General features: G+C 36.3%; 2 protein-coding genes across 3 annotated transcripts; both read left to right on the top strand.

Annotated features, from left to right (window-relative positions):
- Positions 1 to 1,410: 1,410 nt before the first annotated feature.
- LOC306888043 (vesicular glutamate transporter 2.1) lies at positions 1,411 to 12,139 on the top strand (the record flags this gene model as incomplete). Its single annotated transcript, XM_079446144.1, has 12 exons — positions 1,411 to 1,496; positions 2,916 to 3,171; positions 3,675 to 3,793; positions 6,035 to 6,149; positions 6,612 to 6,699; positions 7,007 to 7,093; positions 7,444 to 7,586; positions 9,036 to 9,185; positions 9,800 to 9,932; positions 10,148 to 10,258; positions 11,194 to 11,321; positions 11,727 to 12,139. The coding sequence occupies 12 exons, from the start codon at positions 1,411 to 1,413 to the stop codon at positions 12,066 to 12,068; spliced, it is 1,758 nt and encodes a 585-aa protein (XP_079302270.1). The 3' UTR covers positions 12,069 to 12,139.
- Positions 12,140 to 12,729: 590 nt separating this feature from the next.
- On the top strand, positions 12,730 to 16,222 carry LOC306881821 (uncharacterized protein). Of its 2 annotated transcripts, XR_013785166.1 has the most exons (7): positions 12,730 to 13,059; positions 13,478 to 13,594; positions 13,764 to 13,795; positions 13,962 to 14,009; positions 14,110 to 14,177; positions 15,436 to 15,568; positions 15,871 to 16,220. XR_013785166.1 is itself a non-coding variant. In XM_079436127.1 (4 exons), exons 1-4 carry the CDS (start codon positions 13,941 to 13,943, stop codon positions 16,042 to 16,044), a joined length of 444 nt encoding a protein of 147 aa, XP_079292253.1. In that variant the 5' UTR covers positions 13,927 to 13,940; the 3' UTR covers positions 16,045 to 16,222. The 2 variants fall into 2 exon arrangements, 1 of the variants encoding a protein (XP_079292253.1); XM_079436127.1 differs by lacking the exons at positions 12,730 to 13,059; positions 13,478 to 13,594; positions 13,764 to 13,795 and having other exon boundaries at positions 13,927 to 14,009; positions 15,871 to 16,222.
- Positions 16,223 to 16,481: the final 259 nt, after the last annotated feature.

Raw genomic sequence — 16,481 nt, 5'->3', positions numbered from 1 at the left:
ATCTTTTAATCATATTTGCAAATGTCTTGACTCCACAGCCAACAGAGCAATTTCGTCTTTACTGTTCCAATACTTATGAAGGGCACCGTATATGTACTCTACGTTAAATGTGACAGTCTATTCATGATCCATTTTTTTTTTTTTGGTCGTCTTATTTATTTGGTCTACAAATGTTTAGAGAATGAGTTGCATGAAACCGTGTGAAAAAAAGCTAATAGAACGTGCCAAAATAAAGTTATTTAAGTATACTACACCTGTTTAGCACTTGTTGGGCGTCTGTAAATACTGTACATGAACGCTAGATGGCGCCTGCGCTTCACTGAGCGCGCTCTCAAACTACCTGTCGCGTGAAGCTTTCAGAGCGTCGCAGCTGCGCAGAGTTACTCTCCTATTAAGAGGTCTGTGATTTAGCAGGATGTTAAAATAATAAATACGATAGTGTGAAATTATCTTATCAAAATGCGCCGACAGCATACCCCCTTTATTATCCTCAACTATTAAAAACTGACTTGAATAAAAATGAGCTTGCATCTGGACTGCATTGGCTCTGAATTCGACATACGTGTACATACAAAAGCAGTTTTTATTTATTTATTTTTTGCTGTGAAGGACAGAGAAGAGGGAGGGGGACTGCGAGGTAGGCTATGTATGAATTATTAATACGCTTTCCTGCACACCATCACACGCACTTGGAGGGGGAAACACCCCTCATTCGGTTTCCATAGCACCGCCCCCAGGAGGCTAGCACGGCCTTTGATGGAAAACAAGCAATAGGCATAAAAGCACAAATGTAGAAACTTGAAATGTCAGGTCACGTGCCCTTCATGTACGCACCGAAAAACTATCATTTGTCGCACGTGGAACATAATTCAGATCATTTGAAGACAAAATCAGAGAAAATGTGAATGGAATGTGAAGATTGTCCGCCCTCTCTAACCCCTCCCCAAATCAGTGGCACTCTGGCGGGAGTGAGCGAAGGAGTCGCGGCGAGACTGTCGCTGACCTTGGTGCTGAACGCCATTCACGTTCCTCCTAAAGCTACTTCACTGGCACTCTGCATCGAAGAAGTGACAGTGCTTTTCTTTTTTTTTCTGTTAATTAACCATACGACATTTTTTTAACTCCGTCGATTTGAAGCCAACATTAATTGGATGACTCAAATCTGAGATGGCATCGCGTGCTCTTATCGCGCGCGGGGCAGTTTATGAGTTTATAATTATGAGCAGACAGACCACTTCTGATATCTCTCTTGTGTAAGCGGATTTTTTCCCCCCTTCGCTCTGTGAACACCGTCGTGAATTTTCCTCATCTGTCTGACTGAATCATTGATCCGGTATGCTCTGTCATCTCACACTGTGACATGGTACTTTAACATTACCGAGAAAAAACGAGGGATTATCACATTTGGACATGGAGACTCCGAGGGAGCCTGGTTTCATGCCCAGCAAAGAGGGACTTAAGCAACTAGCGGGGAAGACTCTGGGACACTTGAACAAGTAAGATATTTTAACATTATATAATTTAATCATTCAGTTTAAATAATATATTTGTGCGTGTGTTGTGGCTAGATGGATAAATATGCTAACTATTGCTTTAACAGAACAGAAAAAAATGCAAACAAATTTGCAGCTAGTTTAGTCTATGCAGTAACGAGTTTCCCCAGTCGGTTTTGGCGTCACGCCTCATGGAGACGTGAAGAAAATTATGTAATTCTGCATAATCTTGGGAGGAGGGGATGGAAGCATGCGAGTTTTCCTATCTTTGAAGGTTGCCACTGTAGTCAGGCGACTAAAATGCATTTACGATTGAATAGTAATCGTGCAATTAGAGGATTCCCTTGAGTGCAGCTTCTTTTTTAGAGACATTCGCGTATTCCCATAATACCTGCAAAAAAGATCACGATTGAAATCACATGAAAAGAATCGGGTTGTACATAATTATTTCATGTTGATTTGATGCTCCTTTATATCGAGTTATTTTTTGTGTCTCGTAAAAAATCTTTGAAATTTATGAGAAGAGTAAGAAAAAACAAAACAACAACAACAACAACAACAAAAACTCACCGCCTCTACCATCTGAACGAATTGTTCACGAATTGTTCTTTTGAAATTGAAATACCTTTTCCCCGAGTACTACTTTTAATTAATGTGTCTCTTCATCTTTTTTTTTTTCCGTTTGCTTATAGTCATTTTGTAGTCTTTTCCAAAATATTAGGACGTTGTCTCTTATTTGTTTTCAGAGATTTATTTATTTATTTCTGAATTGACAATTATAGTGCAATTAATGCGCGTTTTATGCATTTTACATATACAAAAGATCGCAAAATAAAATACATTTTACTCCCGCCGCACTTGTTAATAAAAATCAAATGCCTGAAATAAAGCTTGTTATTTTTGTAATAAAAATATATAAGCTACATTTTGATGCACATTACGTTATAAAATTAGTCTCAACACAATATGTATTTTGATTATCTAGTAAATAACTGTACGCAAATACTCTCCTTATGGCTTTGGTATAATAATATTAAAGTGTTAGTAAAGTTCGTGAATATCAGCGGACCATAAGCCTGTGTGAATGTAAATAAGGTGAAGGTGAAGGGAATGCTGCAATGCGGTACAGTGCGCTTTACAGCAGCACACGAAGCCTATGTGGAGTTTACATAGAAATCCTTGCGTTGAAAAAAACCCAAAGAATTTCTGTAGGCCATTTTAATGACCATTGTCTAAATCTGTCCGTGCAACTTAGAGCAGGCTACTGGTGGGGAATGTAAATTGAATCTTGATTCGTTTGTTCCTAACTAAATATTATTGTCTTCAGTAATAAAGGTAGATGAGGCTCCTGCTAATTGGTTCTTCAGGACTGTAGTCGTTATGCTGTTAGTGTCTCACAAGATTCTCCTCTGACTGATGCAGAGTGTTAGAAAAGCGACAAAAACCTGGCGATAACATCGAACTGACCGAGGATGGACGGCCTGCTCAGCCCAAGGAGAAAAAGACACCTTTGTGCGACTGCACGTGCTTTGGACTTCCGCGCCGCTACATCATCGCCATAATGAGTGGCCTCGGGTTCTGCATCTCCTTCGGTATTCGGTGCAACTTAGGCGTGGCCATAGTGAGCATGGTGAACAACAGCACCATTCACCTGAACGGGAAGATCATCATCAAAGAGGTTTGTGCGCGTGGCACGCTTGGATTTTAGCTTCGTGACACACCCCTCACGAGCGTGCATGCACATACACTTCGTCTGGAAACTGTAACAATTTATGGAAAATAAAAAGGACAGAATTTAAACTGTTTGAAAGAGGCTTAGTGGATGCCACTGCTAGCTTGGAAAATATTGAAAACAAGTAGGCTACTCATGCAAAAAAATTGACCTTGGTTACTTGAATGTCATCGGCCTCAAATTGATTAACTCTTCAGCTGGAAACTAATCCTGCGCGCTTGTCATTTCATTTTGTTCTGCATAATAATCAATATATATTTTGTTTGCTTTTGTTCTGAAAATAAAAGTTTATAAAAAATGTTTTCCCCTTAAATATCTCATTTATATTATTATATTTTAACCTTTATAGAAGTCTATGGAAACGTGTGTAGGCTATTCAAATTTTCAATTGTCCCTAGCCTTTTACAGATAGAATTAGCAACCTGATATTTTCTGTTTTTCTCCATTAGAAGGCAAAATTCAACTGGGACCCGGAAACAGTTGGAATGATTCATGGCTCATTTTTCTGGGGTTATATTGTGACGCAAATTCCCGGAGGATACATTTCTTCTAGATTGGCGGCAAACAGGTAAAGCCCTAGGAATTGAATTATTTATTTATTTAGTCAGATTATGATGATTATTGTTGTTGTTGTTAGCTCATAATGCAACAATAAATAATCGCCTTTAAATCCCATTTGGTTTATAGAATTTCCCAATATAATAGAAATAGAAAATAGTAGGCTTCCTAATAGATAATATAGGCCTACCCAATGTTAACGAAATAACATTAAGTAGGCCTAAATTATATAAAAAAAAATAATAATAATAAATATTCTATAATAATATTTTGTTTTATAATTTATAGGCTAAAATTAGTTATTTTAGTTTCTTACGGATCACAGATTTTGATCCGGGTTTTTTTGTTTTTTGTCAGAAATGCTGCAAACCGAGTCTTATAAAATAGACTATAAAACATCTGCAGCGTACGTCCTAAGTTATTTCCAAACCTGCAGGTGAATCGCTTACTGTTACAGGGGCTGGCAAGTTCAAATGGACATTTTGGAGAAACCCGCCAGCATCTCCAGTGTTCGTCAACAATGAATCTTCGTGTTCTTTCTGAGGCGTTGAATGCATTATTTAATGTGCAAGGAGATTTAAGGAGGAGGCCTCAGTCATGTAAGACGATAATAAATATTTGAAATAATTAAAAATCATATAGTGGATGATTACAGTGATAGTCACGTCCGAATTCGTTCTTCCAAATTCGAGCTGCAAAGCTGCAAATATTTGGTTTGAGCTCTACACAGTAAGTAGTTTGGCGAACCATGCTGTTTAATACAAGCGATGATTATTCAATGGAACTGTACCTGCCATTGGAAGAAAAGGGGGTGATGGGAGGAGCTAATTTAGCAGACGTTCAGCCAAGTCTTATTTGTTTTGCAAAGACTCCTGTAAGGTCTCACACTTCTTGTGAAAATGTATGTACATATATATTTTTTTATGCGTTATTACAGTTTATACTGACTTTATTTTGTCAGAAAAACGAACAAAAGAGATATATTAGGAAACGTCCGAAGCATCCTACTAACTTGCTTCTCACGTTCTTAATTGAAGGCCATGCGCTGCGTTTCCCAAAAGCATTGTAACCCTAAATTGATCGTAGCTCCATTCGGTATCAATGGTTCTGCGATGTAGGCTATATAAGCTTACAATGCTTTTGGGATGCGCAGCCATGATCAGTTTCAAAGAAGGCATATGAAACATCACTGTTGTGGTTTTATCATTCTAATATAATAAAATATAAACCTATTTTTATTCAAGCGTTCAAGGGGGAAAGGAAATCAAATAAATAAATCAGCGCTGCAGACAGGCAGAGAGAGAGCGAGAGAGTTCATTGCTATGGTTGATCAGCCTGCTTGTGTTTCCAGTGTTATGTGAGTGGCAGAGTGAACGCTGACCCGTCGTGTGAGTTGTAGGATTAGACTGTGGGAGCGGGTCTGTGGGGCATTCTCCACTTGTTAATGAGATCCAGGGGAAGCGTGTCTAATCTGCTCAATGAGGGGGGCATGGCAACCAGCCCCGGACATGTTGCCAGAGGGTTTGGTCGTACCTCATCTATCACACAACAGTTTTCAAAAATAAAACTGCCATGTCGATAGCTGGAAATACGTTTACACAATTTGAGCTCACTAAAGCATCATTTTTGACGGCTGGCCAGCAATAAATGAACGTTATCAAGAAACTAAAATGCTGTGCAATTTTAGGCTATAGTGCTGTTAACTCAGTGGGCTATAGGCTACGTCAAATATTTGACTAATTGTCTTCATATTTGACTAATTATTCAACAGTTCTCAGTTCATATTTAGGCTATTGGTCGGCGTGATTGAGATCTAATAGAATCAGCGAGTCTCGTGCTGGAGAACTGCCTCAATCCGATTAGTGGTGCCGGTGGGAGAGAGATGAGGGGTCTCCAGCTCTGCAACACGGGAGGAAAATGGGAAGTAAATGGAAGGCCATATTTCCTCTGTGGCAGTGCTGGTATCACCAAAGTCAACGACCCTGTTGCTTCTTAAGAACAGAAAGCAGATATTTGAATTGTATGTTATATTTTGGTTGTAACAGTGTGTGTGTATGAACAAATTCTTGATTTTTTTCTCTCTCAACGATAAAGAACATATCAAACTAAAATGTTAGCGCGGCAACTAAAATAACACATTGCTGAAACTCGGGAAATAATTACATACAACTTACATTTTCACACAAATTGCTTTTTTTCAATTTATTACATTATGGTCAATAATTAAGCCATGTTTCCATCTGTTATTCAGGGTTTTTGGCTTAGCCATTCTCCTCACATCCATACTGAACATGTTCATCCCCTCAGCTGCACGTGCTCACTATGGCTGCGTCATATTCGTCAGGATATTACAAGGGCTTGTTGAGGTAGGATAGTACGATTTTCTCTCATTTGTAAATGCTTGTTTGCTAATAACGATCTAATATCATAACTCTCTATAGCTTCATATCTAACATTTGGACTCTTGCCTTTGGTAGATAATTTCTAAAAACAAGTAAGAAAGTAAAAAAAAAAAAAAACATTTGTGGGAATTATTCCTGGGAAAATCCCAAAGCCCTGTAACAATAAATTATGGCCTGAGGATATTTCTGTGAGAGTAATAACCCAGGCTTTGTCTTTAGTACAGCTATATTGATCTGTAGAGTAATGTGTGTGTGAAATAGACAACTAGATTACTTCAATCACACCAACAATGTTTATTACTCTATTATTAGATTTTTCTTTATTAGCTGTAACTTTAACTACTGCTTAAGATTTTATTGTGATTTGAAAAATTGTCACAGTTCTTTGTGATATAGAACTGATGTGTATTATTATTGTTTTTCTAGGGTGTGACCTACCCAGCCTGTCATGGGATCTGGAGTAAATGGGCTCCCCCACTGGAAAGAAGCCGTCTAGCCACAACCTCCTTCTGTGGTAATCTTTATTCTCTTTAAAGCAAAATAGTAGATTAGTGAGTAATAAAGAAAACCAATGCCATTATATATGTTTTGTTGCTACCTTATTACCTTATTGTGTGCATATAAAATATATAAAAATTCTAGGAAGCATTATTTATGCATGAACTGCATTTTCCTGTGTTGTTTTAATGCATAATCTGCAACTGGTTTTGAGACATTCAGAAAGCTTCTTTTTTTGTTCAAAGACAATTTATTTCAGAGATGTCCTTTATAGCTATACCTCTTGTTTTTTGTTCAATTTAAACTCCTCTCCTCTTCTGTAGGTTCCTATGCTGGAGCAGTCATTGCCATGCCTTTAGCTGGGATCTTGGTGCAGTACACAGGCTGGTCATCAGTTTTCTATGTCTATGGTAAGAGAGTTTTTTGTGTGTACCGTATGAGCCATGTTTATGGTGTAAACTGTCATTGCAAGAGTGTGCTTAACAGTCTTGATGAGTGTATTTTAGTAAGTGTAGTATGGATTAACTCACCGAGGCTGGGCATTGATTTTTCCACTGATGCTGCCATGTGTCTATCCTCTGTGCTGACACTGAATCTGCTTGTCACTGTGCCAAGAATGGGCATGTCCTCTCTGGAAAGCAACAAATTGTAATCCATTTAGTTATATGAAGAGTTTTCAGTCTGCCCATCTTCCTGTCTGTTTCTTTTGTGAAGTTTTTTTTTAAAGACCAACATCTAAGAATTGTTTGTTTCCCTTTAGGCTGTTTTGGGATGTTCTGGTATATCTTCTGGATCTTAGTGTCATATGAGAGCCCAGCTGAACATCCCACCATCACGGCTGAAGAACGCTGCTACATTGAGGAGAGTATCGGCGAGAGCGCTAATCTGCTGGGTCCTGCAGAAGTGAGTGACCGCAAACATAATCTTGCTCCACTGTTTTGGCTGGATATGTGTAATCTTGGATTATAATGGGGTTGGATAACACAGAAAAAAAGGCTTGAGTGTAGGATTCATGTCCTCTTTTAAGAGATGTTTTAACTAATGGCATAACATCCCCTGTCATGCAACCCTATAATTAAGGACCACTCTATAATTATCTGTAATTCTAATGCCCATTTGTTGCTTATTTACACAAATCTACTTCACTTATGGTTGTGGTTTGGAAGGTTGTCCAGTTTAAGAGTTCAGAAGCAAATTGTGCGTTGTACAAAGAGTGCATTTCTCTTGACATAAGTCTAATAACTGACACAAAAGATGGGAGTTTTAAACTTTCTTAAAGTCACAATGAAACAGAAGTAGCAATAAATATTTTGTTCTGTATTGTGACATACATCTAAGTGTAACAGATTATCAAAAAAGACTTGGGACTATGCATCTGTTGTTGATTAGATTTTGAGATGTGGGTGTTGCTTTCAAAAGTGATGCAGATAAACATAGGCTTGCAGTTCAAGGGGACTAAATGATTGGAGAAGTCCTACATGTGTCTTCAAAGAGAAGTCTGTCATTTTGACCGGAAGGTCCAGTCATGGCATTTTGATTATAGTAAAATGATAGTATTCATTTTGAATATACATAGGGGGGATTTTCATTTTATATCAACTTTAAGATTAAGAATTGAGACAAAGCCCTCATTCTCTCACTCCATTTGCAGTTACTGTAAACAAGACGTTGCTGTAATTTAAAAGTGTAGCTTAATTTCAGTCATTTGTGATTTTATAGAGGGTAAATGAAAGCACAGAGCAAATTTTGTCAGGATGCCTTGAAAAATAAAAAGATAACAGGCACATTTCTTTGGTGATCACACTTTTATGTATATACTTATTTTGTAAATATCATCCAAGTGGATGCTGCACACAGGTGGTGGTTGAGGAGAGACCGCCCCCCCCCTCATGATTGTAAAGCGCTTTGGGTGTACAGCAATACACAATAAAGCGCTATATAAATGCATCATGCATTCATTCATTCATTCATCTGGCATAATTTTGAGGCAGGGGACAATATTTGCAGTGTCACTACAGGTCAGTAAAGGGTGATTTTGTTGCCATGGTGTTATATGAGGACATCTAATGAAATTTGTAAGTTGAGAGTATAACAACTTATAAAATACCAATTAAAATACCAATATTTATGTTATAATTTGATAAAATTAGTTAGCCCATTTGTCTCAGTGTGCATGTCTCTGGTCTTTGGTCTTTTTTGGTGTAAACGCCACGTGCTCTCAGGGAACATCAGTACTGACAAAGAATCAAAAATGTTCATGCAGAATCAAGACATAAACGCTAAAATCATTAACAGAATGGGTATTATTGTAACAGTTCCCTCCACATGTTGCAATACTCCTTTCTCTTACAGAAATTCAAGACACCTTGGAGGCAGTTTTTCACATCCATGCCTGTCTATGCAATCATTGTGGCCAACTTCTGCAGGAGTTGGACCTTCTACTTGCTGCTCATCAGCCAGCCTGCATACTTCGAGGAGGTGTTTGGCTTTGAGATTAGCAAGGTAATTTCCGTTTTCCTTTCATAGTGCATGCATTTAAATTGGTATTTGTTTTATACAAACTGGAAATTTATTAAAAATGAACAATTACTTAATCAGTCAAGCTTTATTTGGGTCAAAATGGCTAGCCTCGGTGTCTAAGTTGCATATGATTTTTGTCTATACTTCCAGTGTGCATCAGTAAATGGGTGACCTTTGTCATTCCCTAAGGTCTGAATAGGTTGATGAATTATTCATTGTGAAAAGTTCATAATGAATAATTCATTAATCACTTATTGGTGATTTAAGTCTGTGCTCGCATCTCATTTTGCGCTTGTTTTCTCACCTCCTACAGTTAAACTTTCAATCATGTCTTTACATCTAGTTACCATATTAACACACTAATGGTGAATGTTGCATGTCAGTTTGATTGATTTTTTGGAAGACATTTATTTATTGTATTTAAGTAAAAGTTTTTATTTAAGATTTTAAATTGGACTCTTTTTCTCTTTTCTATGGTTCAGCTACATCCTAAAATGCCACAATATCAACTAACATTGGTCAATGGCTAATGCATTCATTCTGCAGTGTGTTTTCAATAAGATCCTTCTGAGCCTGATGGCTGCTGTCTTATTCAGGTTGGCATGCTGTCAGCCCTGCCCCATCTGGTGATGACCATTATCGTACCCATTGGGGGACAGTTAGCCGATTTCCTCCGTAGCAAAAACATCCTGTCTACTACGACAGTTCGGAAGATCATGAACTGCGGAGGTGAGTGAAACCTACTGCAAGAACACAAACGGAATGATACAGCTCCTATATGACTGAATTCTAGTTAAATCCATGTAAGCTAGGATTTTTAAAGGAATGAATGAAAATAAATATAATTTTTCTTCATCCTAAATATGAATAGTCGTAGTAATAATCATATATTTGTCTATTTTAGCTTAGTTTGTTGACTATCCACTTGTGTTTATCTTTCACAGGCTTTGGGATGGAGGCCACTCTATTGTTGGTGGTCGGTTACTCACATAGTAAAGGAGTGGCCATTTCATTTCTTGTGTTGGCTGTCGGCTTCAGTGGATTTGCAATATCAGGCAAGTCTTTGGGGAAACAATATGCCTGATTTAATATCCTTGCAAACCTTTTATACACAACAATGACAAGAAAAAGCAGTAATATAAAAAAGAACCATCCACAGCCTGGGAACACTGCAAATAATGGCTTATTTCTGACAAAATACCATGCTCTCCTTTTATCACTCAAAAAGCAGTCTTCCTCCGCTGCATGCAGCTTGGAAGGAAAAAGTCATTCCGCTGGACTTTTTAAATAATTCATACACACTGTCCCTCACAGGCAGCACATCTAGACAGAGCACTCAGTAAGGGAGGGGCTACAGACTCATCAGCTCTTCGAGATGGCTGCTCTTTCTATTTTTAGTCTGAATCTCCAACATCATGTTAGAGATACTGAAAAATGTGCACTCTTGCTGCAGAACCAAAATGTGCAGATTGTACAAGAGGAATGCAGTGGTTTGAAAATGACATTCTGTGATGTGGTTTGTTGCAGTGTTATTTCAGTATCATTGATGTACTATTATAGCTTTTGTTAATATTTTAAATGAGATTTTATTCGTATTTTAGTTTAAGTCATTTTGGTTGAGGGTTATTTTTGTCATTATTTTTTTTAGTTTACTTTTTAATTTTTTTGTAGTAGTTTTTATTTAAGTTTTAGTTTGTAATTTTAGTTTATTCGATTTATATTTAATTTAATCAATAGTTATTTTAGCACTTCAACATTAACAAACAATGCAGAAATAAAATAGGTTTTGTTTTTAATGTATATATATATATATATATATATATATATATATATATATATATTTAATACAAAATATAAATTTTTAGTGAACAATAGTAACCATGGTTTGCTGTAATTAATTCAGTGCCAAAAAGAGAAAAAAGTGTAATCTTTTACAGTTATTTCAGTTTTGTCTGATGTTAATGTGATGTGTACCTTAATTGTCCATCAGGTTTCAATGTCAATCATTTAGACATTGCTCCTCGCTATGCCAGTATCCTCATGGGAATATCTAATGGAGTGGGAACTCTATCAGGAATGGTGTGCCCTCTTATTGTGGGAGCCATGACCAAACACAAGGTAAGACACCTTAGATTTTCATTTGCATTCTAGATGTTCAGTACTATATATTTGGATTGGATGGATCTTAACTTGAATGAATGATGTTGCCCCATGGTGGATTAGAAGGTTGAGTTGTGACACTTGCATGGTTTGAGAATCACAATTTGTTACCTTGATTTTGTTTGTTTGTTGTTCCAAATGTAATGTGATGCATTATTACACTTGAAATATAAATGTATTTTTTTGTGATTTTAAATGATTTCATGTTACAGAGTTTCAGATCTTTTTGCCTACTTGTTATTCATTGCCAAAAGTGCTCAGATTTATCAGCATTAAGCCTATGTTTATTTCATGCGTTATTCTTGCAGCTCCCTGGAGTTTCTTTATGTCAATGAATTCCTGACAACTCTTTCTTCCTTTCAGACCCGAGAAGAGTGGCAGTATGTGTTTCTTATCGCTTCCCTGGTGCATTATGGCGGTGTAATCTTCTATGGCATCTTCGCCTCAGGGGAGAAGCAGCCATGGGCAGATCCAGAACAGACCAGTGAAGAAAAGTGTGGCTTCATTGATGAAGATGAGCTAGCTGAGGAAACGGGGGACATCACCCAGAGCTACGGTGCCCTGGGAGGTCCAGCCAAGACCTATGGTGCCACAACGCAGTTGAACGGCGGATGGGCAGAAGGATGGGATAAACGAGAGGAGTATGTACAGGAAGGTGTGGAGGAAGGGGGTTACGGATACAGGCAGGGTGGGAATTACTCCTAGACCTTGCAAATACACACTATCACACACACATGATACACACAGCTATACATAAACATTAAGTGGAGCAAAAAAGTATTTGGATGCACTCGGACCCAAGTCACAACTGAAAATGTATAAAATCCATTGCATTAAATAACAAAATGCAAGTGCAATCTGCAACACATCTGCAATTTGTCTTTCTGTGCTTTACTTTAGTGGGTGTATGAAGTGTCCTCATTTTGAAATTAAAAAATCTATGTATGTAGCTATATATTAAAGTATATAAAATAATATATATATGATATATCGTTAAATAATCTAATATAACAAACTTGTTTTTGTAAAATGTTTAGCTTTAAAAAAGTAGCATTTTTGTTATCTAATCTAATGCAATGACATTTCTACATTTTTAAGTGCAACTTAAGCATCCAGATACTTTTTGGAGCCACTTTACATACAGCCCTGGATAAAAAAAAAACACTGTACACTGTAAAACTTTACTGTAAATTTACAGGCATTTTCTAACAGTATTATACTGTATTTTTATAAAACAGTAGCATTCTGTATATTTTACAGAATGTCTGTAAATATACAGAAATTTTCTGTTTTCAGCCCGCTAAATTTGTAATACAGTACCATACTGTAAACGCATTGCATTGTGGGATATATTTATTTCGCGCTCAATTCAAATGTGATGTGATCTCCAAAGAAGAAGAAATGTGAACAGTGTATTACAGGCAAACTAGATTCGTCAGCGGGAATTAATTGAACAAAATAATTATTCGCGTTATTAAGATAAGCCAGTGGTTTGTGAATCTGTGCGTAGATAAGCTTTGTGAGCTTCGTTTCGCGTTTCAAGCGTTAGTGCCTGTGACGCAGCAAACAATGGACGACGCTGCCTGAGCAGACGCAGAGATCATTTGTCATCTGAATCATCTAACCTGTGCCTGAGATGATGCTAATCGACTGGAGCATGAGAAGATGGATTAATGTTCGACTAAGTATCGATACGGTAAGCTTGTCTTTTTTTCATTCACATTTCTACATTGTTTCCACGCATGGTTTGATTTTGGGAACGTTAAACTTAACTTAAATCCCGAGTTAGCAATTCACTTGGGTAAAATTGGTTTTATATTCGCACATTCACAACATTCACATATTTCCGCGTTCAATAACTTTCTAATTATTTGTGCAATAAAGTTATTTTGGCGGACTAAGCCAGAGCGCGCACACACACGTCACACACCGGATGCGTGCGCGCACTCAGATCACTTGGACATGGTTGTGTACAAGAGGTAAAAAACTGTATAAATACTGTTCATTTTCTCACACAAACCGCTCGTTTCGTGTCTTAGGCCATCAATGTGTAGTTACGATGGGGAATTGTTTAATTTGGATTTCTCTGTGCATGTTCTTTTTCCCTCTTATAGAGACAGTGACCTATACCTGCCATTATATGACTGACAAGCTAGAACGATTTGACCTAAACATATCAAAATTGGATCTACTGAAGAAAAAAAGACACCTACATCTTGGATGCCCTTGGGGTAAACTGATAGATACCAAATTTTAATTTCAAAGTGAACTATCCCTTTTAAGATGTTTATGCACACCTTCCTTTAATCCAACAATCAAAAACAACTTAAATAGCAAATAAGACACACATTCACATGACCTGCTTCTGATTATTATTTTTTTATTATTATTATTTTTCAGGCTGAACAATCTGATGAAGAGCCGGTGCTAATGTAAGTGCTTCCCATTTGTAGTCCATGTTAAAAAATGTCAGTTCTATGATCGTGCTTTTTAATGTGTTATAATTTTGCCAGCACATGAAAATCCATAATCATGTTCCTAATGCTTATTTCAAAAGTAGTATTCCTGATTGCTTCCATGTCTTCCATGGTCCTACAGCTGCTCCCACACTTGCAGAAATTAGATGGCCTTACCCTTCAAGCAGATGTAAGTAGAGATTACTTAAAGCATGTTGCAAATAAATGTGATTTGTTATGTCTTGGTTCTGTTAGTGATGGTTGTGCTGTCTTCTTAAAAATTGTTTCAGGTATTCACCACTCAATCTGATGTCCAGCAGTCTCTACATTTGCCAGAGAACACAACCTATAATTCTTGGTAAGTAAACAGTAAAGGTTTAGTACCTAAAATGAACATCAAGTCATCATTAACGCTATGGAAGCATATGGGTAGCAAAATTCAGTTTGAAATAATTTCAAATTCAGTTAGTAATATGCAAAATGGCAATGCATTTCTGTATTTTAATTGACATTTTACCCTAAATGTGCAAAGTTTAGTGCAAAATGAAAATGGAAATTCAGTTATATAATTTACATATGATATTTTCTACAATTGTGCATCCTGTTGCCAAGCCCAGCCTTGATGTAGCCTAAAGATTGACAGGTCGGGGGTGTGTTGCATTTTCAAATACATTTCGAATGCATTTTCAAATCCACATTGACTTTATATTCATCATGGGGTATTAAATGAAAATGCAATTGAAACGTCTTATATATGAGTGTCAATGCATTTAAGAAAAATAAAAGATATTTTAAATTACAATTTTTCTACCTTTTTACTGCACCTTTGGATCAGAATGCATTCTGAAATTACAATTATCATGTGGTATTATGATGTAAAAACAGTTTTTGCTTGGACATGTTAAACATCTAATCAATTTGGGTAATACATTTTAATTTCCATTTTGCAACTTATAAAGCATTAAAATATGTTTTTAATTTGTGTATTAAAACTAGTGTAGGAAATGGCAAATGTAAATTTTATAATTTAAATAAAATTTATGTGATATACAATAAAATACATATGTGCACTAAATATTGCACATATGTATAAGAAAATGTAAATTGAAATATATCACCATTTTACGTATTGCATTTCAATTGAATTTTGCTACCCATATGCTTCCATGCACCCTGGTGTTGTTCTAATGCCCTATGACCTTCTTTGTTTTTTGGACCACTAAAGGAGAATAATACAAAATAAAAAAAAAAAAGCCTGCTCACGCTTGTCCATATAATGGCAGTGATAGTGACCAGCATCAAGATACAATAGTATCACAGAATGTTCACATGCAACATGTCATGTATTCTAAGTGTTCTGAGGGAATGCAATATTGTTTAATGAAAATCCTGACACTGACATTGGTCTTTTGTGCTCGACTGTGCATTCATGAGATACTATTATTATGCAGTTCACAGCTATAGTTGTGAACCCTGTAAATGGGATTTCCCTGCACATATTTCAGATTTAGTTTAATAGTTATGTTGAGTTGAACTATGTATAGACAACTAAACAGAACTGCAATGGAACCCACAATAGTTTATTTGAAGTATTTTCTTTCTTTTTTTATTTTCAGGTCAATCTCTAAGCAACCAGCGGTAAATGTTGAGCAGCCCAACTTTGTCTCTGGCCTTGCAGTGCTGTTTGTATTATTGTATGATTTCAACCTCCAGTATCAGGAAGAGGTGGCATGCACCCTTGCGACTGAGGTTAGCATATTTGCCATTGATATATATATGATAGAGTGAATTGTCACTAACTTGTTTTGACAGTATTTGTAAAGTACTTAAGTATATTTTAACAAATATTTTATACAGTTGATTAAAGAGCTGAATGACATATTGCATATTTAACATTATCATGTAGTCATGTAATCACATCGTAAGTGTTGCAATTCTCTGTGCTGTCTCAAAGAACTCACTTCTGTGAGATGCTGTGTGTGTATGTGTGTATTAGATATATATATTAGACATATACATAATGTTAACTTTTTTTCTTTTCTGTCTTTTAGATGCTTTCTCGACATCAGCCCTGCATGTGCATCAAAAACCAAGAAAGGAAAAGTGACTTACAAGAAGACTGGACATGTTGTGTAAAAAAAGAACAGTACTGTAAACCCACAGGTTTCCTCTCTTCTGAAAGACTTATAAAAAATATATTTCTGAAAAACCTTTCCATTCTTTAAAAGTAAATAAGATTACTGTATTTTGAATTACTTGCTAATTGTTAATTGCATTTTACATGTTTTATATTTAAAAGAAAAAGGAAAAAAAAAAACTACAGCTGGCATTTCAGCCAGTAAATTCATATAAGGCAATTGCCTGGTCTTTTCTTCAAAATAAATAAAATGTTTTAAAACTCAGAAAATATAATTTTCTCTATTTTTTTGTGAATACTGTTATGAAAAAGTATATTTTTAATTTTGTAAATCCAAGAGTACTGAAATAAAAGCAGGATTTACAGTATTCCCTGTAAAGAGCACAGTGTAATACTGTAAAAAAAAAGTTATATAACAGTATAATACTGTATTTCGTAAATACAGTACAGAACTGTAAATGTTGCGTACAGTAGTAGTACTGTAAAAATACAGTATGTGGCTGGCAACCCAGCTGCCAGTATTAT

The sequence above is a fragment of the Barbus barbus genome, assembly GCF_936440315.1.
Source record: "Barbus barbus genome assembly, chromosome: 2".
Lineage (NCBI taxonomy): Eukaryota > Metazoa > Chordata > Actinopteri > Cypriniformes > Cyprinidae > Barbus > Barbus barbus.
The sequence above is the reverse complement of the archived record's forward strand: the minus strand, read 5'-3'. Positions and strand labels throughout refer to the sequence as shown.

Excerpts from the sequence above, each read along its gene's own strand:
- LOC306881821 (XM_079436127.1), top strand. The coding sequence starts at position 13,941 with ATGTCTTCCATGGTCCTACAGCTGCTCCCACACTTGCAGAAATTAGAT. Across the intron at positions 14,178-15,435 it reads AACACAACCTATAATTCTTG|GTCAATCTCTAAGCAACCAG; the intron begins GTAAGTAAACAG and ends TTTTATTTTCAG. Across the intron at positions 15,569-15,870 it reads CATGCACCCTTGCGACTGAG|ATGCTTTCTCGACATCAGCC; the intron begins GTTAGCATATTT and ends TCTGTCTTTTAG.